Source organism: Cricetulus griseus (genome assembly GCF_003668045.3).
Source record: "Cricetulus griseus strain 17A/GY chromosome 1 unlocalized genomic scaffold, alternate assembly CriGri-PICRH-1.0 chr1_0, whole genome shotgun sequence".
Lineage (NCBI taxonomy): Eukaryota > Metazoa > Chordata > Mammalia > Rodentia > Cricetidae > Cricetulus > Cricetulus griseus.
In genome coordinates, this window is record NW_023276806.1 from 41,679,349 (window position 1) to 41,704,011 (window position 24,663).

Sequence of the window (24,663 nt, forward strand, 5' to 3'; positions counted from 1 at the left end):
CACCTTGACCACGCCCTGACAGGTGTGGTCAGGCACACCTGTAGCCAGCCCTTAGGAGGCGTGGTTACAGTGTCTCCCTGTACATAGTTGTGCAAATATCCTTGTGTTGTGAGTGTGCATCCTTTCAGCATATGCCCAAAAGTGGTATTGCTGGATCTTGAGGTAGACTGACTCCCAATCTTCTGAGAAACTGTCATGCTGATTTCCAAAGCGGTCGCACAAGTTTGCAGCAGAGGAATGTTACCCTTTTACTCCACTTCTCCAGCACAAGCTGTCATCAGTGTTTTTGATCTTGGTCATTCTGAAAGTTGTAAGATGGTATCTCACAGTTGTTTTGATTTGCATTTCTTTGATGACTAAGGATGTCGAACAATTCCTTAAGTGCCATTTGAGATTCCTCTGTTGAGAATTCTCTGTTTAGATCTATACCCTCTTATTTTTATTGGATTATTTGGTCTTTTGATATCTAGTTTCTTGAGTTCTTTGTGTGTTATGGAGATCTGCCCTCTGTCACATGTGGGGTTCGTAAAGATCTTCTCCCATTCTCTAGGCTGCCATGTTGTCTTGTCAACCTTGTACTTTGCTTTACAGAAGCTTCTCAGCTTCAGGAGGTCCCATTTGTTCATTGTTGCTCTCAGTGAGACTAAGGAACTTTTAAAGAACAAAGATTTATTCTACAGTTCAGGAGACTGGGGCCTCATCTGTCAAGGCCCTTTTTGCTGCATCGCAGCATGGTGAATGGCATCACATATGAGAGGAAGAGAGAGACAACTGGCAGCCTCCAGCCCTTCTACCATCTGTGTTAATCTGTTCACAAGAGTGGCATCCTCATGACCTAAGCATCCTGCCTACCACGGCCTCCCTCCCAACACTTTACATGGGGGATTAAGTTACAGACATGTCAGAACATGGTCAAAAAAAAAAAAATGACACACGGTGAAAAGTGAGAGAGGCTTCAGAAAAAAAGGCAGAAGACCTCTTACCTCTAGTTCATTTTGCTCCCTGGATTATTCTTGGATGACATTTCATTAACCCTGAAACAAATATTTGCATTCAATTTATAAGGCATGCTTATTCTTGTTGGATGTCAGATCATAGCTATAGAACCCAATCTGGCCAGTGTAGCCTGAATCTGGATATGGCCTCTGCCTTGCTTTTATGCTTTCCCAGAAATAATCTATAGTACATTCCAGGCAACTGTGTTTAAATTGGTCTGTCCTGAGAAAGTTCTGGGAAAGGGATGCTTTGTTAATATTTCGTATGTGCTTACTAGTGTTTATTTACATGTTTTTCTGGTCAACTCAAACAATCTTCCTTGGATCATTACTTTCTTTGTTTCATTTCTGTATAAAAGTACAGTGAAGCTAAAGTAAACCTGTCAATAGCAGGAGACTGTAGTCCACCCCATTCTTTAAGGTCCTCTAATCCTGGGTCTTTTGGACACAGATCTGCATAGGTCAATGAAAGTCGGCACTAACACATGCTTTTGGGGAGACACACTAGAACATGACCATAGTAAAAACTGACTAGACTTCTTATTAATTACGAAAGTTTGGCCTTTAGCTTAGGTTTTGTCCCAACTAGCTCTTATAACTTAACCAATTTCTATTAATCTACATCCTACCAGGTGGCTTTTAACTCTCTTTCATTCTGTATGTCTGGCTCTCTCCATGTCTCACTGGTGTCTTTCCACCTCTCTTCTTCCCAGAGTTCCCCGGAAATCCTGCCTATTCTCTCCTGCACAGCTATTGGTTACTCAGGTCTTTATTAAACCAATCACAATGACACATCTATAGTATGGCTGCTCTTGGCCACTAAGTCCGAGTATTGGGCGAAAGCCTGGAGATTTGGATGAACCACAAGACTCCTGGTCCTTTTCTGAGAGAATGTCTCTCACCTTTATTGTGGAGCAGCCTTATATACAAACTTACAAAAACCCCAGGTCAAAGGGTTCACAACAGGATATTGATCCCAGTGGAGTGAGGTCAGGAAAGCAGGAGGTACCTGTGGTTATGCTGGAAAACAACTCTTAGAGACCCTATGGGGGCTGGATTCCAACACTATAGCATCCCACAATAGTTCATTTTTTTGCGTATTTTATTTTATTTTTTTCAACTTTTTTATTTGAATTAGAAACAGGATTGATTTACATGACAGTCCCAGTTCCCTTCTCCCACCTGTCCTCCCCTACCACCACCACCCCCAACTAAAACCCTACCTATCACATATCCTTTCTGTGCCCCCTGGATGTTAAGGCCTTCATAGGGTGTCACCAGAGTCTATTGTATCCTTTGGGATAGGGCCTAGGCCCACCCCTGTGTGTCTCGGCTCAGGGAGTATTCCTCTAGATGGAATGGGCTCCCAAAGTCCACACCTATGCTAGGGATAAGTACTGAACTTCTACAGGAGGTTCCGTAGATTTCCGTGGTTTCCTCACAAAAACCTATGTTCCTGGGGTCTGGATCAGTACCATGCTGATATTCCAGCTATCAGTCTGGTGAGCAAGAGTTCCCTGATGTTCAGGTCAGCTGTTTATTTAGAAGTACTTTATGTTCAATAAACATATGTGATGGGTACATAGTACTTTTACAGGGTATCAACTGTGAGTTGGTTGAAATCAATCTCTTATAACTCAGGATCTCTTCTGCCTCCGGGTCCACACAGGCTCTGGTCTCCTCCAATTTGTGCTTCTATGTTTGTCCACAGAAAGTGCCCCGACTGGCTGATGTGGCATAGCTGTATTTGCCATGGAAATCAGCTGTGCATTTCCAGGCCTTTGCCAGAATTTCTTCACTGAATGCTGGAGACAGTTTGGCGATAGCTCAGTGTGGCTTTGGCCAAGGGAAACAACACATACAGAGGAGACCAAAGTACCTCAGCTGCAGCTGCTGGTCCAGGTACCACTGCAAAGAGCCCAAATGTGCATAGAATGAACTAAGTGTGGAAGAATGCTAGCAAGGCTTAGAAGACATCTAGGAAAGGTCTGTGTTCCTGGCAGTGGAGGGGTAGTGCTGAACGCCATCTCCTTCTGACAGAGATCACTTAGAAGGCAGCAAGAAAACCCACAAAGTTACATGGCCTTGGAATGTACACTGCAACATTCTAAAACAGCCAGTGGCTTCCCAGACACTGTCCCCTTGCCTTTTCCACACAACCATAGCTTACACAAGTTTCAGTGTAAGTTGCTTTGGGGTCTCTCTGATGGACATTCATACCCCTTCTAGTTTAAGTCTTTCAAACTGTCTTCTTCAGCAAATGTCAAGGAATGCTCTGCATAGTAATCCCTCTGACCAGTGAATGAAGTCTTGCCTTTCTCATTGGCTCCTCCCAGCAATGACTGGTTTTCCCTCCCACCCGATGTATATGTACCATGTGACTTCCACTTTTTCCATGTTAATGAAGAACTTGAACTTTAATTTCACCTCTAGGAGCACAGCAAGGGCTCTGTTCACTCAACCCCAGCCCCAGGTGTCTACCCCAGTCCCAGCCTCCTGCGATGGCTCAGCCATGCTGCTGCAACCATGCTCTGGGCTCCTGAATTCCTCCAAGAACATGTGCTCTCCCCAAGGCCCTGGACATAAAAGGAAATGAATTTCTCACTGTTCTCAATGGATGATAATTAAGAAAAGATGGTAACAGTGGAGAATTGGACCGCCCCAAGTTTATTCTGGTAACGTAGGAAACAACTTGAGCCAGTAACATTGGGCCTCTATTGAGTATGTTGCATGCATACTTGTTTTCCCCACAGCATGCCTGTCTCCTGTTTTTTTTTTTTTTGTTTGTTTGTTTTTTCTCTTCAAATAAGGAGTAAATTTTTACTGATCATGTCATCCTTCACTCTAAATTCTGCAACTACCTGGATGGGGAGTGAATTTAATGATGGAATGTCAATCTTCCAACTCTCCCTACATGATAGCTTCTTTTACATGGCTCACAGCACCCTATTTGTTGGATGTCTTTTCATCATGATGGTGTACTTGTACATATATATATATATATATATATAATATATATATATATTGGTATTTAATATCTGTCCCCTTCACTAGACTATTAAGTGTAATCAAGGCAGAGGTCAAGGTGGCATGTGTTATATGACCAATGCTTGACTCCATACTAAAACTACAGCAGCTATTTAATTGGGGATAGTAAGGACTGGGTCTCACTATGTAGCCCAGCTGACCTGGAACACACAATCTTCCTGCCTCAGCCCACCAAATGCCTGGATCACAGTTGTCCCCAAGCTCAGCTCGATGGTAAATATGTGAATGTAGAATAAATATATGCAATGGTATACACACAAAATAAATAAATAAATAAAAGGAAAACAGCAACCCGAACAACAAACTTGTAATAGGAGAGAACTGACACCTACAAGCTGTTCTCTGGCCTCCACATATGAGCTTGGGCATACGCACACCCCACCCCCCCACTTAAATAAATAAGTAGCAAAAAGTAACATCCACAAGTTACATAAAGTACAGTAATGTAGAACTGTTTATTGACACATAAAGGTGTCTATAATGATGATACATTTTTAAAAATCAAATTATAAAATAGTAGATACATTATGATCTCATTTTTATAAAAGAATAGCTATGTATACAGAGGCATACATTATAAGGTTAACAGTGCTAAGATAATAGGTAATAGTTTGTTACTCTCCGTTTTATCTGAAGTGTTTCCTTTTCTTCAGCAGAGTCTCACTATGTAGCCTAGCATGGCCTTGAGTTCAGGATTCTCCTGCCTTAGCTTCCCAACTGTGGGGATTACAAAGCCTGGCTCTGCATTGGTTTTCTTTTGTTAATTTTCTTTATGTAAAAATAATGGTGTGACTTTCCAAATAAACAGCATTTACTTAATTTATAAAATATTTAAATTTTTGGAAAAAATCAAGGATGCATTAAAATGACTTTTTTTCCCTCCTGTCACAAAACTTCAATTAAACAAGTATTTTTGTCATGATATATTCAATTAGATAATATTAGAAAAAAACAAACAAAAAACCTAGACTTCAAAATGTTGAATTTGATTCTCTCCTCTTTCTTTCTTTCTTTCTTTCTTTCTTTCTTTCTTTCTTTCTTTCTTTCTTTCTTTCTTTCTTTCTCAGGGTCTCTTTATGCATCTGGCTATCCAGAAATTCACCATGTAGACCAGGCAGGTCTCAAATTCAGAGATTCACTTGTCTCTGCTTCTCGAGTGCTGGGAATTAGCCCAACCTTGAATTAGATTAATCCTGATGCTATCTGACTAAAGTGGATCTTTATCAAGATGTCACTAGTAGCGTTTCTGTATAAACTAATTTTATGTCCACAGTTTCTTGTTTGACCCTCTTTTTCTCACTCCTGCTGAGGGCCAGGAGAACAGAACAGATTCCAAGTCCCTTTCTTATGTTTAGCTGAAGATCAATAAAATTAAAAGGCAACAGATCTCTAAGCATAAAAAAAAGCCAACAGCTGCTGTATCTATGATATTTTATGTCACAAAGTGAGTTTGAAAAGTCAAGTATTTCCCAGCAAATTGCCAAAGCATAACCACAGCTCTAGAAGTCTATCCATTTAAAACATTTACCTGTAACAGCCTTACTGATTGTGAAACTATAGTTAAGACCAGATTATAATTTCCCCTTTAAATAATGCTAGTTTCAGCTATAATACATTTATAGATAATACTTAACACATAAGGCAAGAGTATACACCTTATCATCTACAAAGATAAGCAGAATTGCACTTATTTTGTGGAACAGTTACCATGATTATAGGGAAATGGAAAACATTGGTATATAAATTCCTTTCCCCAATGAAATAGAATTTAAAAGTTTCACTAAAAAAGTTAGTTAAAAAATTAAAAAAAGGAAGATGGCAAATACCACGTGTATATTGGCTCTTGCCTTTTAGTAACAATTTTTTTGTTGTTGTTGCCTGTTTCAACTAACACGATCTCAGCACCATATTGAGAAGTCACCCTGTGACCTACACAGTGTGATACCCCAGGGCAATCATCACACCATCGTTCATTTTCAGCCAAGAGCCTACCATGCCAGTGGTAAATACTGTGCTTTAGACCTCAAGCGGGAACTCAATCATTTCTAACGCAAGTGTAACAAGAACACGTGCTGGCACAGCCAGGCCTCACGCACTCTTTGGAAACGCAAAAGGTTCAAGGATGCCTTATTTAACATTATTTCAGATCGAGCAGCATAAATGCTGGGTTTTCCAGGTAGGATTTCCACAGGTTAGAGAAGCGTGACATTGTGGCTCCGTCAATGACCCTGTGATCGGCTGACCAGCTCACATTCATTATCTGTGCTTTAAAAACGTCTCCTTTCTGGTCAAATCGGGGAAGGGCCTAGAAGCAATGGGAAAAAAACAAAAAATAAACAAGGGTAAACTCGCCGTCACTCATAGTGGAAGGAAGATCTGGCAACAAGGGTATAAGATCCAGAAACCACTCCTCCATGCCAGTGAGTGGGTATCCCATGGTATAAGGATCAGAAACCCCTCGTCCCTGCCAGTGAGTGGGCATCCACCAGGGCTTCGGAAAATGCTGCCTCCCAATTCCCGGCTCTTGGGAGATCGTGTCTGAAGCTTTCACTTCTTCAAGGCCTGGCAAGATGGCTCAACAAATAAAGGTGTTTGCCGCCAAGCCCTGCCACCTGAATTTGAACCTGAGAACCCACCCCTTATACTTAAGGAGAGAACTGATTCTTGAAGCTGTCCTCTGACCTGTACATAAGTGCTATGGTGTGAGTGTGTGTGTGTAGCCCCTGTGTATGTGTGAAACACGTGCATGTACACACACACACACACACACACACACACACACACACACAGAGAGAGAGAGAGAGAGAGAGAGAGAGAGAGAGAGAGAGAGAGAGAGAACCTATTCTAAAAATTCTAAAGCATGGCCACAAATCCTGTTTTTGGAGTCACCTAGATTCTTGTTCAAAATACAATTGCCTTCAAGCCCAAGAAATCATCATTTTGTCAGGTGTGGTGGCACACACCTGTAATCCCAGTAGGGCAGGAGGAGCCAGAATTTGAGCCAGCTGGGCCTATACAGTGGCCTCTGATCTAATTCAAGAAGGGAAGAAATAGGTGTACTGGGGCTGGAGAGGAGGCTCAGTGATTGAGAGTACTGACAATTCTTCCAGAGGACCTGAGTTCAATTATCAACGCCCACATGGCATATCACGACTGTCTGTAACTAGTTCCAGGGACCTAGCACCCATGGCAAAAACATCAATGCACATTTAAAGAAAAGAAAGAGAGAGAGCTAGAGAGAAGATAGGCAAACAGCCAAACTCCACAAACTCAAAACTAGAAAGCAAAGGAAAATATTCAGTGCTGAGTCTTCTTTGTGTTCAGTTTTCCAGCTTGCTGAAATTGTCTTGCAGTTACTCTCTATACATACCGTAATTGCTCCCAAGGCCCCGATGGCCACTTCAGGTGGCAATATCACTGGCTTGGCATAGGTTCCACCAATCTGAGAAGAATGGGAAAATTTAGCCTTCAGGGAAATCCTGATAGACGATAGGTTGTATTTTTTTGAGCATATGATCAGAGATGCATGTTACACATGAATTTGAACACCACGACTTACTGATCCAATGTTGGAAAGAGTAAATGTCCCTCCAGTAAGATCGGTGGTACTGAGCTGACCAGAAGAACCCAGTTTCTGGAGGCGGTTCAGTTCCATGGCGATCTCAAACACAGAGCGAACCTGAACATTCTTCACGTTGGGGACAATTAACCCCAGCTCAGTATCCATTGCTATCCCAATGTTGTGAGAAGCCTAAGAAATAAAAATTACCCAGTAGAACAAAGATACTAAACCATTTCATCAAGCTAGGCATATGGTACACTGTAATGCCAATATCCAGGAAGATTGGATGAGGAAGACTGATGGTTTGAAGCCAGATTGTGCCATATGGCAAGATCATATCTCTAAAAGCCAAAAGGCCAAAAGACAAAACAGTCACCATTTTGACTAGAGCAGAAGTCATTTGGAAGAAACAGTTTGGGTGGATAACACGGCATTATGGGTAAAAGCACTTATATGCTGTTAATCTGAGTTCAAACTCCTGAACCCACATAGTGAAAGGAGAGACAAACTCTTGCAAGTTGTCCTCTGACCTCCACTCACATACAGTGGCACCAGTTTCCTCCCCACAATAAAATAAATGTAAATTTTTAAAAACAATAATTTAACCAAGCTTAAAAGATTGTTTTAGAAACAATAGTGTCTTTTTAAATTTTAAAGTGACATTTGTTTACGTGTATGTGTGTGTGTGTGTGTGTGTGTGTGTGTGTTTATGTGTGTGTGTGTGCATAAAAACACCATAAAATGCATGCAGAGGTCAGAGAACTACTTGTAGGAGTCAGTTCTCTCCTTCCATCATGAAGACACGTACAATATTTAAAAAAAAAAAAAAACTGTGCTAAGGAAATAAATTCAAAAGAACAAAGGAACTAACTAGGGGCAGCACCAGATAGTTCTACAACAATTAAAATATTTGCCAGTAAGTCACTGATTGAATAAATGACAATATCACTCTATTGATGTGTGATGATATCCACAATATAGTAAATAAAAAAGAGAAAAGCAAATTAAAGAAAAATTTGTATTACTTAAATGAATTCATGGAAGAATATTGTATGAACAGGGAGTATCTGAGCCACAGGATTGAGGTCGATTATTTTCTCTAAATTTTTAAAATAAGCTATATTAGGAAAGACTGAGATAAAAAGAAACAGTTCACTGTTATTAGGCACACTGCAATAGCTTTGATGAGACTGCCTGCATTACCTAAGCTTACCTTCAGTTTTTGTGTTTTGGTGATGTTGGGTAAGAACTCTGCCGCTGAGCCACCTTCCTGCAGCCCCTAAGCTTACTGCTAGCTGAGTATTGCTAATGAGGAAGGAATCTAAGAATCAGCATTGCAAGACTTCTGTTTTAAGAAACTTGCACTCCAAACAGAAGACTTCACTCAAACTGAATTCAAATGTATTACTTAAAGAAATTATTATTAATTACTCTCTTTTGGGCTGGAGAGATGGCTTAGTGGTTAAGAGCCCTTGCTGCTCTTCCAGAGGACCCCAATTAACTTCCTAACACCCACATCAGGAGGCTCACAACAGACTGTAACTCCAGATCCAAGTGATCCAATGCCTCTGGCCTCTGTAAGCACCGGCACCTTATGGGCACATACCCACATGCAGAAATATACTCCTACCTATACATACTTAAAAAAAAATTGCTCTTGTGGTGGTTTCAAAGAAAATGGCCCCCAAGAGGAGTGGTAGTAATTAGGAGGTGTGGCCTTGTTAGGTTGGTGTACTCTTTTTGGAGGAAAAGTGCCACTGTGGAGGCTGGCTTTGAGGTCTCATATACCACCCAGTATAACAGACCACTTCCTGTTGCTTGTTGAGTCAAGATATAGAACTCTCTAGCATCATGTCTACCTATACGACACCAAACTTCCAGCCACCATGCTCCCTGCCATGACGATAATAGGCTAAACCTCTGAAAATAAAAGCTGCCACCTCAACTAAACATTCTCCTTTATAAGAGTTACCATGGTCATGGTGTCTCTTCACAGCAATGGAAACCCTAACTAAGATAGCTCTCTTCCTTAAAATTCCAGAAATTTAATCATGAGAGAGGTGATTATTTTGCGATGCTAAATAGAGTGAGTAGCACAATCCACACTTCACATTTGCATAGTTCCATTATTTTAAATGAAAATCAACAGGACGTTAAAAGGCTGCACACCAGAACAAAATCGTTAAACAGTGACAACAAAGCTAATAGATTGCATTTAAATTTAATGGCTTATGCTATACTTTTCATTCCTGCCTGAACAAGGGTCATTGTTTGAGTATCCTAGAGGCTTCTAACCTACAAGCACATGTACACCATCTTCTATTATAGAGAGGATTTTCACAATGCATGGCTGACCTTGTAGGTGATGTTCTGGCAGTTTTCATCCACAGAGGCATTGAGGATTGGAAACTGGAGCAATCCCAAAGAAGCAGCCTGTTGAAGAGAAAAATAAGGCAGCATGAGCACTTTTGCCTCACACAGCCACAGAACTAGAAGCAATAGGAGGTAGAAAATGAAAGGGGAAGAGAACCCTTAATCTAAACTGAGTGTAACGTCAGGGCCACACATACCTGGGTAAATCACTTCCACTCTTATCTCCAATGAAGGTGAAACTAGGTTGCCCTAATCATTTAAAAACAAATGATAAAGTGGTCAGGTCTCTTGCAAACATAAAGGGATTTATCAAAATAACCACACAGGCTGCCAAAGTACCAAAGAAAATATCTCAATTACAAGTGATTTCCTCACTAACATGTAGCTTTAGATGTTTATGAGAAGCAAGCCAATAGTTTAAAAATAGTCTAGGAATTTCAACAACAACAACAACAACAAAAAAGGCAGGTAGACCTTTTCTCCATGTAGGAAGAATACACAATAACGATTGCAAAGTGACCATTAGAGGCCAGTGTGCCACAGGTGTCCTTGGCCTAGTCAAGGGCAGAGCTGGCTCAAATATGTACTGGAGCTCACCCTGCTGGTGCAAATCCCTGTTTGTCCCCTTCGATCTTTCCCCTGCTTTTCTTTATACTTCCTTTCTCTTTATATCATTTCTCTCCTGCCCATATGCTGGGCAGGTTTCTGGAGTCTATATCTGCACTGATTTGATACTTGAGTTGCACGCATATTTCAAAAAGAAGGTCAGGTGAGATGGCTCATGCCTATAATACCAGCACTGGGAAGGCTGGGGCAGGAAGGACTGAGTTCCAGGCCAGCCTGGGCTAGCTAGTGAAACTCTGTCTCAAAACCAACAAATAAAACAAAATGGGAGGTGGGGAATAACTAGTGGGTATTTCAGGTAAAATTGTGTAATCCAGTAACTCTGTGTGTAGCTCAATGTGACTGAAACAGGGAGTGGCTTTGAGGAAACTGGAGGGGTAGCTAGCAGAAACTTGTATGTCACACTAAGGACTTAGGATACCATCCTAACAGCACTGAATGGAAAGTATTGAAAATAATCCGGAAATGATACAACTTGATTGAAAGAATGATTTGTCTTGGTAGACTGTGAAGAAAGGGCAAGCAGAGCCATGCTGAATGAGAGGCCAGACCAGACCAGACCAGACCAGACCAGACCAGACATGTGGCTTTTCCATTTGTTAGTTAGGGCGGTGACAAGATTCTCAACCTCTCGGAGGCCTCTTTGGAGGAAAGTGGGGACAGTAATATCTACATGTCTGGGATACTCTGAGAATTAAGGGGTAACTGTAGCATGCTTTCCTAAGCCTAGCACAGTAGGTACTTTGCAGTGCCATTAGTGAGACTCACACTGCCAGTTGCTCAGGGTCAGCTACTGGTTCCAAGGCCCAGCGCTGAAAATGGTTCTCAGAGGCCCCCTGTGAGAATGTGCTGTACGAAGCCTCCTTTTAGCTCAAGCCAGAACTTTCCTATGACCCTTACAGAGTGAAAGGCTTGCCCTACTGTCAGCACAATTCTCTTCCTAGTTTAAAGCAGGGAGATGGCTCTGTGGTTAAGAGGATGTGCTACTCTTGCAGGCTCCTAGGACTCAAGCTGATGGCTCACAACTGCCTGGTAACTCTCATTCCAGGAGATCTGACTGACACCCTCTTTTGTGCTCTGTGGGCACTTGCATGAACACACACACACACACACTTAAAAAACAAATAGCCACATATTGTGGTGTATGCCTTTAAATCCAGCATTTGGGAGGCAGAGGCAGACTGATCTGTGAGTTTGAAAGCAGCCTTGCCTACATAGTAAGTTCCAGGCAAGCCAGGGCTCCTTAGTGAAACCTTGCCTCATCCATCCATCCATCCATCCATCCATCCATCCATCCATCCATCCATCCATCCATCCATCTTAGGCTATCGAGATGGTTCAATGAGGCACTTTCCTCCGAGCCTGACAATCTCAGTTCAATCTCTGGGACTTACAATGTAGAAGGAGGAAAAAGACTCCTTCAAGTTGTCCTCTTGAGTCCACTTGAACACACAAGCACACAAACATACAGTCATGCACGCGCGCACGCGCGCGCACACACACACACACACACACACACACACACACACACACACACACACACAAAATATATAGATAAATGTAACTTAAACATAAAGCAAAAATAATCTTTTAAAAAGAAGTTAAGAGCTGGGCAGTGGTGATGCACACCTTTAATCCCAGCACTGGTGGGGGACGGAGGGGGGCAGGCAGATCTCTGTGAGTTCAAGCCCAGCCTGGTCTACAGAACGAGTGCCAGGATAGGCTCCAAAGCTACACAGAGAAACCCTGTCTTGAAAAACCAAGAAAAAAAAAAAGGAGCTAAGAAGATTAAGAAGATAAAAACATAACACAGATTTCAATTGTTAAATTCTTATGAAACAAAGAGATGGTGGGTTTGAACTTATTTTTTCTAATTCTGACGATATGGTATAAAGTAGTCTTTTCTTTTTTAAGATTTATTTATTATGTAACAGTATTCTGCATGTATGTATCCCTGCAGGCCAGAAGAGAGCACCAGATCTCATTACAGATGGTTGTGCAAGCCCACATAGTAGCTGGGAATTGAACTCAGAACCTCTGGAAGAGCAGCCAGTACCCTTAATCTCTGAGCTATCTCTCCAGCTCATGAAGTAGTATTTTAATGAAAACCTGTTAACCTACTATGTCTTTACAAAACAAGTGTCAATGTCCTCTGGGGCCTCGTTTGGAATGAGTGAAACTCACCTTTAAGAAGAAGGGCATGAAGGAGAGTTTGATTCCTCGAGCCAAAGCAACAGGTTTCAATTCTTCCCGAAGCTTAACCAGTTCAGTAAGGTTCACCTCGTCACAATAGCCGAAGTGGGGAATCTTCAGGGCTGCAGACATGGTCTTGACCATTGCTTTTTGGAAACCTAGAAGAAACTCCATCCTTTTATATAAATCCAATAATACATTATTCTTCAATACAAATTAGACAAACTATGGATTGCATCATTATATTCATGATGAGTTTGAACTTTTCTGTTAGTAAGGATAGAAAGCTGGGCAGCGGTGGTGCACTTGGGAGGCAGATGAAGGGACACTAGCCCACTAGAATATGGCTCTGGCAGGTCTTGCCCTTCTCCCCAATTCCAAAAACCATTAGATTACATTTCTAAAGCTAGCCACCAAGCTCTATTTCCTTATTTGTCCACTTCCTCCTCCTGAGGCTGACTACCCAGGTCCACCAATCAAAAGCCACCTTTGGCTCACCTAATTAACATGCCCAATCAAGATATACCAACGAATCCTAGAACATTCTAACATAGAATGTTCCCTCTTTTCTCCCTCTCCCTCTTTTCCTCTTAAAAATTACCCCTGCAGGGTCATTTGCTGCTGTTTTCTGTCTGAGTCAGAAAGCAGCCACTTTTCTTCCATGCTCAATAAAGGATCTCTTTGTGAAATCAGGAGTTTGGGTGTGAACTGTGCCTGATCCACATTCTGGGAGGGAACCTCTGCAGAGCCTCCTTCAGCAGAGGGAGGCTGATCTCTGTGAGTCTGAAGCCAGCCTGGTCTACCTATTTAGGTCCAGGGCTACATAGTGAGACACTGGCTCAAAAAATAATCGAAAACATCTGATACAATGAACACACACCTCCTGAGGTGGATTCCCTGAAACAAATCAGCACGGTTTCATGTTACTGCTGTTACCATACCTGTTATGGGCTCTGTCCTGTCTTTGCCTGTGAATACTGGAGGCTTTGATATTGGCGTGGGAAAGGTCCTGTCTTTGGGCTGTGGTGGAGGTGGTGTTATTTCAGCTTTTGGTGAGGGAGGCAATATTGCTCCTGTTTGCCTTTCCAAAAAGTTGAGAATATCTTCTTTAAGTATTCTGCCATCTTTTCCAGAGCCAACAACTTCACTCAGCTTAATCTAAAATATAACACATTTTAGTGCTAAAAAATAAATCTATCATCAAAACTTAAAAATGGAGCATAATCAATTAAAGGTTAAAAACTTTTGTCCAAGAACTTAGTTTGAGGAAGCAACATTTTCATTATTTTGAAAAATAAGCTTCAGGATCTCTGTGTAAGTGGTTGTTACTTTTATGTATACTGTTGTCCATTTGCCCATTTAAAGCTCTAACTCTCTCCTACAATCCATCTATCCTTCCTTCCTGCCCCACCCTCTAGGGTCTCTCTGTATAGTTTTGGCTGGTCTGAACTATAGATAGATCAGACTGGCCTTGAACTGAAGGGACCAGATCCCCATTTCGGCAGCCATAACAACCTAACACGTGTTTGCCTGACCTTGCCTTGGTCACTAGGAGTTCAGATGCCTGACTTGTGGCAAGGAACCAATCAGAAGTTAGCTGGTAGTGCTATGCTTTACTGCTCTGGGTGTGCTTTACAGACAAGTGCACAGCAGTGATGTGCAGAGCATAGCAACCGCCCTGGGAGGGCCTATGGGCCATAACAACCAGTTGACCAATCAACACAGGGCAAGTCCTCCAAGCCTGGAGGCACACCAATCCTGAGCCTGTGCGTACCCCTAGACACTCCCCTTACATTGCCCAATAAGATCTTGGTCCGTGGCTTCTCCGAGTCTTTTCTCAGCCATCAGCCATGGTGGGTGAAAGGTTCAGGCATTATGCTGGCCTGCCCCTGTTACCTGGTGGAATCCACTCAGGCAATACCCTGGTCAGCCCAAGGTTCCATGGGAAAGAAGTCTGCACGCAGGTGCAGAGGACCCCTTTAAAAGATAGGCCCCTGCACCTTTCTCTCTCTCGCTCTTTCCCCCTGTTCCTGCTCTCTGTCCCCTCTCTCTGTTTCCCCGCTCTGTCTCTCTATGGCGACCGGCCATGGCGGTCAGCCATTATCCTGTTCCTCTTCTTAGTCTCCCCATTCTACCGGGCCTTATAATAAACTTATAGTCAATATGTCTGTCTCAATATTTCTCTTTTCTTCTTTTTAAACAAAAGAATAACATTTTGGCGCCCAACGTGGAAAGGCTCTGCCCTTATACCTTCTGCGACCTGCTGGCGGGCGCATGTTAGGCTAAGGGTAACCTTACAATCCACTTCCATCTCCGCTTTTCCTGGTACTCCCTCCTGCCTGCAACAGCCTGAGATGCCGGAACTCAACTTGCGGCTTTTCCAACTAAGTATTTCTGGAACTCACTGATCTGCCTATTCGCTACAATCCGGTAAGAAACCCAAACCGTTCCTATGGGGCAGACCCAGCGCTGTTCAATCTGGGTCCATTTTTCGGTTTCGGGCCGGGTGCTCTCAGACAGGGCGATCTGTACATTTTTCGGCCTTGCCCACGGGAAATACATTTTTACGGGATCTTTCGGTTATTGGCAGCGAGTAGGTAAATGAGCGGAGTTCTGCCTCCCAGTGGGAACTTTCTTTCACCTGAGAATGTCCCTCATTGTTCTGTTTGTTCTTTCTCTGACTGTTTCTTCTTGGTTGGCAATGTCTGCTTGAGATGCTCTGAGAGTTTTGTTTATTTGCTGGTTTCCATTTTGTTTGTTTGCTGGTTTGAAACTTTTCTGGCAATTGAGAATGTGCTTACGGGGGTCGCCATCGGCCACGTGTGCTAACCTGGGGGCCGCCATCTTGGTCATAACCATGTGACCTAGCTTAGGCCTACCCACTCACTTCAAACACTGCCACCTGACATCTTGCTTTTTATTTCTTTCACTTGTTGGGTGCATTTCCTAAAGGTCAGGCATGGGATCCCGCTCCAGGAGCGGTGCTTTTCTACTTTTTTCAGTTCGGACTGCTGGGTCCTTTTTCGATTTCGGGACAGCTGTGTCCCCTTCGGGGCCAGGCCCCTGGCAACTCCCACGGGCAGACGTGCATCCGTAGAGGAGCTTTTTGCCGGTTCTCCACCTGCCTCACCCATGGGAAATGCATAGAGGAACCTTTCTGGTTTCATCCAACAAGCAGGTTAACAGACAAAAGCGGTTTACGGTTGCCGCTGTTTTGGTCATGTGACCTACCTGTAGGCACGCACAGCTCCAGCGGCCTATCGAACAAACCTGTCTGCCAGATTTTTGATTTCTGCCAGATCTTTTTGCTTTTTATTTTATTTTTGTCTTTTTCTTCTTATTTTATTTTTTGTCTTTTTCTTCTTTCACTGGCTCTGTTGTTCATGGCTTGTTTACTAAATACTGTGCCTTTCCAGGACCCTCTATTTACTCTGTCTCTTTAAATCTCCTGTCTGTTTGCTACAATGTACGGATCAGAGATTACAATTTGACTCCCCCTTTACTGTTATCCAGTCCTGCTTATCTCTGTACCTAATTTAACTTTATACTTATCTAGCTCTATATACAACTTAAATTAAACTATTAAGTCTCATATTTCTAAATTGCTATATATCTTTAAATGATGATAAACATTTAAAGTCTATTCAAATTAACAAAATATTTATACCACTCAGTTTATCCTATAAGCCTTTTACAAAGGTACAGCTTTTATTACAAAAAGGAATTTTTCTCTAACCAAAGGCAAACTTAACTACTAAGATACTAAACAGACAGCCCTCAAATGCTCAGAGATCTAGAGAATATGGCATTTAAAATGTTTTGTTAAAAAGCTTTTTGTAACAGAGAGATAGGCCAGCTGCTGGCCCCACCCCATTTCCTCCGAGAAGACTGACGGGCACTGAAGAAACTTCATCTCGGGTCAGTGACAAAGCTGGTCACTGAGCAACCCTGCCCTTCACCTCAACTGGTACAAAGTATTCCAGACCATGGACAAGAGGACGATGGAATCGACTTTCCCGGCGTTCCTTGGGCCAACGGTAGGCAAGTCTTCCCAAAGTCTATAATCCACAGGTCACAAGTTATCAGCAAAAAGGCAGATATCCTGCAGCCCACTACTATGGATGGAGGACCTTGGGGATGGCTGTCCATGCAGCCTGCTGGCAAGTCTCTGTTATTCTTTAATCATTGATTCAGGTAAAATCTTATCCTTCTCAAGAACTCTGATGCTTTTGACGACTGATAGTCTTGCCAGCTTAAAGCAAAACAGATTCCAGTAACAGGTATTTTAGGGTTTATCTATGTAAAGATAGATAAGTCTAACATGTATGAAAGTCTAAAAATGGAGTTAGCTTGTTAAACAACTGCAATAAAACCTCTTGTTGTTTGCATCAAGCTTTTGCCTCCGCCTGGTGATTGGGTTTGCCACGGTCCTGGACCGAGATCCTAGGGGCCTGAGCCTCCAGGGGTCTTTCAGAAATTCAAGAGATTTACCTGCTTCTGCTTGCTGAGTGATGGGATTAAAGGTGCGTGCCACTATGCTCTGCTCGCTCATAATTCTTTTTTGTGAGTTTTTATTTCTTTATTTGTTATGTGTGTCTTGCCTGCTCATATATCTGTATATCACTTGTGTTCCTGTTGCCCAAGGAGGCCAGAAGAGAACTCCGGATACCCTGGGACCTGAGATAATTGTTAGCTGACATGTAGATTTTGTAGATCAAATCTGGGTCCTCTAGAAGAGCAGCTGGGGATCTTAACCATTAAGCCATCTCATCAGACCTTCTCCCATAATTCTTATTGCTTATAAATTAAACCCACTATTTTGTATAATTGACATATTTTTTAAAGAAATATGAATGTGATAGATGGGTGCCTAGCCCAGTGGTCATCAGAGAGGCTTCCTCAGGCAGCTGATGGGAGTAGATGTAGGGACCTACAATTAAACATTAGATGGGGAGAGAGCTCAAATTGGAGATCTCCATTGGATCCCTCCCCTTGGAGCTCAGGGAACCCTGAGGGAGAAGGGGAGGAAGAACTGTAAGAGCCAGAGAGATTGAGGACAGTAGAACACAGCCCACAGAATCAATTACCCAGGGCTCATATGAGCTCACAGAGACTGAAGCAGCAATCACAGAGCCTGCACAGATCTGTGCTGGGTCCTCTGCATATATGTTATGGTTGTGTAGGCTGGTGTATTTGTAGGGCCCCTAATGGAGGGAGTGGGAGTGTCTCTGACTCTTTTACCTGCTCTTGGGACCCTTTTCCTCCTACTGGGTTGCCTCACCTAACCTTGATAAGAGGGTTTATGCCTCAGGTCTTATTGTATCTTGTTATGATGTGTTTGGTTACTATCCCAGGGAAGCCTGCTCTTTTCTGAAGGGAAACAGAAGAAGCGTGTTTCTGGGTGGAGTGGAGGGAGGGGAAACTGTGGTTGGGATATATTATATGAGAGAAGAATAAATTAAAAAAATACAAATACCAACAAAAAATATGAATGTGAAAGAAAAGATACAGAGAAGCCAGACATGGAAACACAGGCCTATAATCTTAGTATTTAGGAGCAGCCATGCTGGGCTACAATAGCAAGTTCCAGATGAGGCTGGGATATGTAGCATCTACTTAAAACTTCCCTCCCTAAAAAGGGGTAGGGAAGTAGATCAGTTTGTCCATGAGCATGCAAGGCATAGAGTATGCCCTTGAATAGTTCCTCATGGGCAGGAGGAACTCTAGTAATATTTCTTTAAGTCAATTATACACGTGCATGATACAAATTTCTGTTTTTTCCCCATGAGACAACTACTTTTCTCAGAAATTCTACTCATTGCTGGCCAGAGTGGGAAGGACTCAGGCTGTGTAAGCAGAACTCTCCTTAATTGCCCAGTTCTGTTATTTCCTTGGGGGTTTAGACACATTAACAACCCTCTCTGTCCTTTCTATAACCAACCACCCTGAAGGGATAATGCATACAGTGTCTGGCATACACATGCTTAAAATAATGAATGTGATGACTGTTGAGGCAACAAATGAATGACAAATGAGACGAAAGTCCCTCTATGGAACTCTGGCTCCTGTGCACTGTCAGCTGCGGAACGCCCTGGCCACTTTCCCACTGTAGATCTCACAGTAGTTCCTTCTCTGGAAGGTTAACTGGGACACGAAGTACTTATTGGTGTCAAGGAGCCATGCTGCCTGGCATTTTACCTGCCACATAGTCACAGAATAGGCTATGGTTTGGATCTGGAATGTCCCCAAAGTCTGTGTTCAAGGCTTGTGCCCAGCAGGATATGGTGATGAATGCTTATAGTTCCAGTACTCTGAATACTGAGGTAGGAGAATAGAGATTATGTGGATAGCCTGGGCCAGTGATTTTGAGGCCAACCTGGACCACGTAGTGAGATCCTATCTGTAAAACAATATGCAAACATGCATAAAAACAAAAAATAAATAAAATGAAAGGTGGTTCTAATTTGGTGGCGCTAAGGTGTGGTAGAAACTTTGACTTGGGGTCTATTGGGAGATTTCCCAGTTACTACTGGTATGTCATCAAAGGAGATTTCGACATGACCTTTTCAATTCCCGCCTATGAGGAGAATGACTTGCTCTGCTGTGCACTCCACTCATACCGTGATGGACTACACCACCACACACCTAGGACACAGGGGCCAAACTCAACATCTTCTTTATTATTATTTGGTTTGTTTCAGGTATCTTGTAGTCATGCCAAGTTAACTAACACATATCTCCTTGTCTCAGCACAGTGTAGTTTGGCAGATTTTTGTTACCACACCCACGACTATTCCATCGTTAGTCTCTTCCCTTTGCCAGCCTTTCATTCCCTTTACTGATTTTTGGTTCTTAAAGAAAGTCACAGGCACTTGGATTCTTAAGTTGTGCTTCTAGTTCACCTCATCTAAAATACTGGTATGTATGTGTTTGCTTGTTTGACGTGCTTGTGTGTGTGCTCATGTGAGGATGGGTACACACATACATAAGCCTGTGCATCTGAAGGCCAGAGGTCAACCTCTGGTGTCATTTCTCAGGATCTAAACCTGAAACTTGCCAATTTAGAGCAGTCTGGCAGCCAGTGAGTCCCAGGGATTCTCTACCTCTCCATCCTGAATGCTAGGATTACATGTGTGCACTACCACGCCAGGCTTCTTATGTGGGAGCAGGGCATCACACTCATGTCCTCAGATTTGTGCAGTGAGCACTTCACTGCCTGAGTCACCTTATCTCCTCAGCCCCAAGACACAAGACTCAAGAAATGTTAGCTGTTACTGCTACAGGCTCTGGGAAAGAATAAAACACCATGTTATTCAATTAACATTAAGCACTAAGTTCATGTTGTCCTGTCATTTCTTCCCAGTGTGTTTTTTTTTTTTTTTTTTTTTTTTTAAGATTTATTTTTGGGTGTTGGTGGCACATGCCTTTAATCCCAGCACTTGGGAGGCAGAGGCAGGAGGATCTCTGAGTTCGAGGTCTGGCTGGTCTCCAGAGCGAGTGCCAGGATAGGCTCCAAAGCTACACAGAGAAACCCTGTCTCGAAAAACCAAAAAAAAAAAAAAAAAAAAATTGTTTTTATTGATGTGTTTGTGTGAACTTATGTCACACATATGTTGGAAGTGTTCCTAGGTGCCAGAGGTACCAGATGCTCCAGAGCAGGAGTCACACATGTGAGTCACCCTCGAGAGTGCTGGGAACAGAACCTTCATCCTCTGGAAGAGCAGCAAATGCTCTTAATAGCTGAGCTATCTCTCCTGCCCCCTCCCAAGTACTTTTGTGCCAAGGTCACTTTACTATAGTAACCACATTCATTAATTCCAGCTTGAACCATTTCAGAGAGCTAGCTATTTTTTCCCATCAATACAAATGTATACTTTCTATGTAATCTCAAACTTCAATTTTAAGAAGACTTACGTTGTTTTCCATTGCCAGACGACGAACAGCAGGTGTTGCTAGTGTTTTCTGGCCTTTTATCTCTTGGTGAGTGTGTTCTTCATGGGACACAGCGGGAGTTTCCACAACATCTTCTTCTGAATCTGGAAGCAACATTAGACAACTTCAATCCAAAGCATCTCTTCAAAAAGCTTAGTGTCAGGCTGGCCAGACTGCCTGAGTCTGGATCCTTGTGTGTCTGTAACACTAGCACTGTATGGAGGCGCACAGCCCTGGAGCGCATTGCCCAGCAAGCAGCACTGAACTGATGATGGAGCTCCAGACTCATCAAGAGACACATTCTCTCAAAATAAGGTGGAAGGTGATGGAGGAAGGAAGATACCTGATATCAACCTTTGGCTTCCACATGCACACTCACATAACACATGAGCAAGTGTATACAACACACACACACACACACACACACACACACACACACTAGTGATCCTCTATGATTAAAACTCTGGACTCGTCTCTTTGCCCCATCTACTGCGAGAATGAAGACCATTCTCAGCAATCAGACCGTCGACATTCCAGAAAATGTGGACATCACTCTGAAGGGGCGCACAGTCATTGTGAAGGGCCCTAGAGGAATCCTCCGAAGGGACTTCAATCACATCAATGTAGAGCTGAGTCTCCTCGGGAAGAAGAAGAAGAGGCTCCGGGTAGACAAATGGTGGGGTAACAGAAAAGAACTGGCCACTGTCCGGACCATCTGCAGTCATGTTCAGAACATGATCAAGGGAGTCACACTGGGCTTCCGCTACAAGATGAGGTCTGTGTATGCTCACTTCCCCATCAACGTTGTTATTCAGGAGAACGGGTCTTTGGTTGAAATCCGAAATTTCTTGGGTGAAAAATACATCCGCAGGGTTCGGATGAGAACAGGTGTTGCTTGTTCTGTTTCTCAAGCCCAAAAGGATGAATTAATCCTTGAAGGAAATGATATTGAACTTGTTTCAAATTCAGCGGCTCTGATTCAGCAAGCCACAACAGTTAAAAACAAAGATATCAGGAAGTTTTTGGATGGTATCTATGTGTCTGAAAAGGGAACAGTGCAGCAGGCTGATGAGTAAGACCTAAGTTAACCAGTTCCAGAAACAAGATCCTGAATTAAGTACGATTTGGTGTGTCTTTTGGGACAATAAAGACTTGTATTGAAAAAAAAAAAAAAAAAACAAAAAAAAAAAAAACAAAACTCTGGACTCTTCAGATGGGAGAACAGGGCTAGGGAATATTGTTTGGTGACATGCACAAGCTCTGAGTTCAATTCCCAGCACTACGAAAGTTAGATAAAGGTTATTCAAAACCTCAGTGCTGGGAGTGAAGTTTGGAAGAGAGAATATTAACACCCAGTACTGTGTTTTGTTTTTGACACAGGGTTTTGTAAAGCCCAGGCTGGCCTTGAACTCTCTAAGTAGCTAAGAATGACCTTGAACTCCTAGTCATTCTGCTTCTACTTTCCAAATGCTAGGTTAGGGGTAGGAGAGATGGTTCATAGTTGAGAGCTTGTCCTGCTTTGTAGAGGACTGGAATTCAGTTCTCAGCACTCAGGCTAGGGGGCTCATGCCTGCCTATAGCTCCTCTTCTAGTGGATTTGATATCTCTGGCCTCTGTGGCTGAATGTGCATGCATAGGTAATATAATAATATAAAACGTAAGTAATATAATTCATGCTTCTAAAAGACTTTGTTCCGGGAAGAAAATTAAAATTATAAAAAAGTAAAAGTATAGCCGGGCGTTGGTGGCGCACGCCTTTAATCCCAGCACTCGGGAGGCAGAGGTAGGCAGATCTCTGTAAGTTTGAGGCCAGCCTGGTCTCCAGAGCGACTGCCAGGATAGCTCCAAAACTACACAGAGAAACCCTGTCTTGAAAAAAAAAAAGGTAAAAGTATGAAAGCAAAAGATGCACATGCATGCAAAATAAAATCAGTATACAACAGAACTGTCCTGAATAGTTACTAAATCCACTAGCATCAATATCCAATTTCATTAATTTTGTTGGGGATATAACTGAGATATTTTGTTGCTGAGATATTAACAAAGATACTATACTGCATATGTAAAATAGAGAATTTGGTAAGGTTTAAATATCTATAACCTATGAATCATTGCCATGATCAAGAGAATGGACACATTTTCACCCTCAAAAGTGTCTAGAGCAGTACATGATGACATATGACTTTAATTCCAGCACTCAGGAGGAAGCAGCAAGTCTGCCTGGTCTACACTGTGAGTTCAGATCAGCCAGAGGCACATAGTGAGACTCTATCTTAAAAAAAAAAAAAAAGTCCAGGGACCAAAGAGGTGGCTCATCAGGTAAAGGGTCATAAGCCTGACAAATTAAATTTGATCCCCAGGATCTACATCATGGAAGGAGAAAACCAATTCCCAAAAGTTTTCCTCGGATCACTGCATGTGAATGGTGGCATGCACACGCACACACATAATAAATAATATGTATATAAAGTTAAGTGCCCTTTAATTTCTTGGTAGTATTTCCCAACCCTTCTCACTTCTCTCTATCCCGCCAAAGCAACAACTGATTAGTTACAGGTTGTTATTGATCATCAGACATTTCCTAATTTATCAGTTACTATTCAATGGATTACCTAAATAAATATATTTTTTGGGTCTGTTTCTTAATTTCTATTTTTTCTCTTTCTTCCCTTTTTCTTTTTTTCTTCTTCTTTTTTTTTTTCAAATTAGAATTCCTTGAAGGGAAAGACAAACAAAATGGGCATAAAATGTTGTCATAGTCAGTGTTCTATTTCTGTGAAGAGACATCATGACCAAGGCAACTCATAACAGAAAGCATTTAATTGGGGCTGGCTTACAGTATCAGACAGGGTGGGTCCAGTATCATATCATGACAGTACTCATGGAGCTAGAGCAGTAGCTGAAAGCTATATCCTGATCTGCAAGCAGATAGAGAGACTGGGCCTGGCATGGGCTTTTAAAACCTCAAAGCCCACCCCCAGTGACACACTTCTTCCAATAAATCCACATTTCCTAACCCTATCAAAGACTCCCTGGTGAATAAGCATTCAAATATATGAGCCTATGAAGGGGGTCATTCTTACTCAAGCTACAAGAAATGTGATTCTGGAAAGTGATTATAATATTAGTATTATTATTATATAAATAATGGAATTGAAAAACTATCTGCCACTATCATTCAAACTCTCCTGACTTCTGAAGTAGGCTACTTATATCTTTATTCAATATTTCACATATAACAAATTCTGCCTTATGAACCCCATTATTGATGTATTTTAAGAGTTTTTAATGCTTACTGGGTTGTTTGTTTCAGACAGGGTCTCATGTAGCCTTACCTGGCCTGGAACTCAGAGGGATCTGTGTTTACTTCCTGAGTGCTAAGATTAAAGGTGTGCGCCACCACACCAGCCCTAGTTTTTACTGTATGTATGTGAGCCCACTTGCACTCCTGCTCATGGATGCATATACAAAGGCCGGAGGACAATGTCAGATGTCTTTGTCAATCATTTTTCCACCTTAGCTTTTGAGAAAGGGTCTCTCACTGAACCTGGGCTTCCCCTTTGTAGGTAAACTGGCTGGCCAGTAGGCTCCTGGGATCTGCCTCTCTGTTCTCACCCAATTCAGGACACAGATGCACTCTGCAATGTCCAGCTTTTTCATGGGTTCTAGGAATCCAAATTCGGGTCCTCATGCTTCTATGGCAGCGTTTTACCTACTTAGCCATCTCCTCAGTCGCTACCACAGAACCCACTGCTCTCCTAACCTGATGCTGAAGCTATTTTTCAAGATGATAAACTCGATCAACTTCTGAGAAAGAAAGCTAGCTCTCTGCCACTGATGGGACTGCCCAATGTTTCTGTTTCCCTCTGGTTCTCATAATGAATTCCCTGTGTTACATCTACTTGTAAGCGCCATGACAGCTAATTCTACCCAATC

The 24,663-nt window shown here is 42.4% G+C and overlaps 2 protein-coding genes across 2 annotated transcripts in view; one reads left to right on the forward strand and one right to left on the reverse strand.

The window, feature by feature from the left end:
• Positions 1–4,484: 4,484 nt before the first annotated feature.
• LOC100759869 (lipoamide acyltransferase component of branched-chain alpha-keto acid dehydrogenase complex, mitochondrial) overlaps positions 4,485–24,663 on the reverse strand; it is a 48,957-nt gene continuing 28,778 nt past the window's right edge. The window contains exons 6-12 of the mRNA XM_027395583.2: positions 20,710–20,831; positions 13,737–13,953; positions 12,787–12,953; positions 9,961–10,038; positions 7,603–7,794; positions 7,414–7,485; positions 4,485–6,348 (exon numbers count right to left, since the gene is read on the reverse strand). Of these exons, the coding sequence (XP_027251384.1) occupies positions 6,181–6,348; positions 7,414–7,485; positions 7,603–7,794; positions 9,961–10,038; positions 12,787–12,953; positions 13,737–13,953; positions 20,710–20,831 (1,016 nt within the window). The 3' untranslated portion in view covers positions 4,485–6,180. The remainder of the gene's footprint in view (positions 6,349–7,413; positions 7,486–7,602; positions 7,795–9,960; positions 10,039–12,786; positions 12,954–13,736; positions 13,954–20,709; positions 20,832–24,663) is intronic.
• On the forward strand, positions 21,197–21,905 carry LOC113833490 (60S ribosomal protein L9). Its single transcript, XM_027395586.2, has one exon. It carries the CDS (start codon positions 21,225–21,227, stop codon positions 21,801–21,803), a length of 579 nt encoding a protein of 192 aa, XP_027251387.1. The 5' UTR covers positions 21,197–21,224; the 3' UTR covers positions 21,804–21,905.

Bases quoted from the DNA above. Each gene is read 5' to 3' on its own strand.
- LOC113833490 (XM_027395586.2), top strand. From the start codon at position 21,225: ATGAAGACCATTCTCAGCAATCAGACCGTCGACATTCCAGAAAATGTG.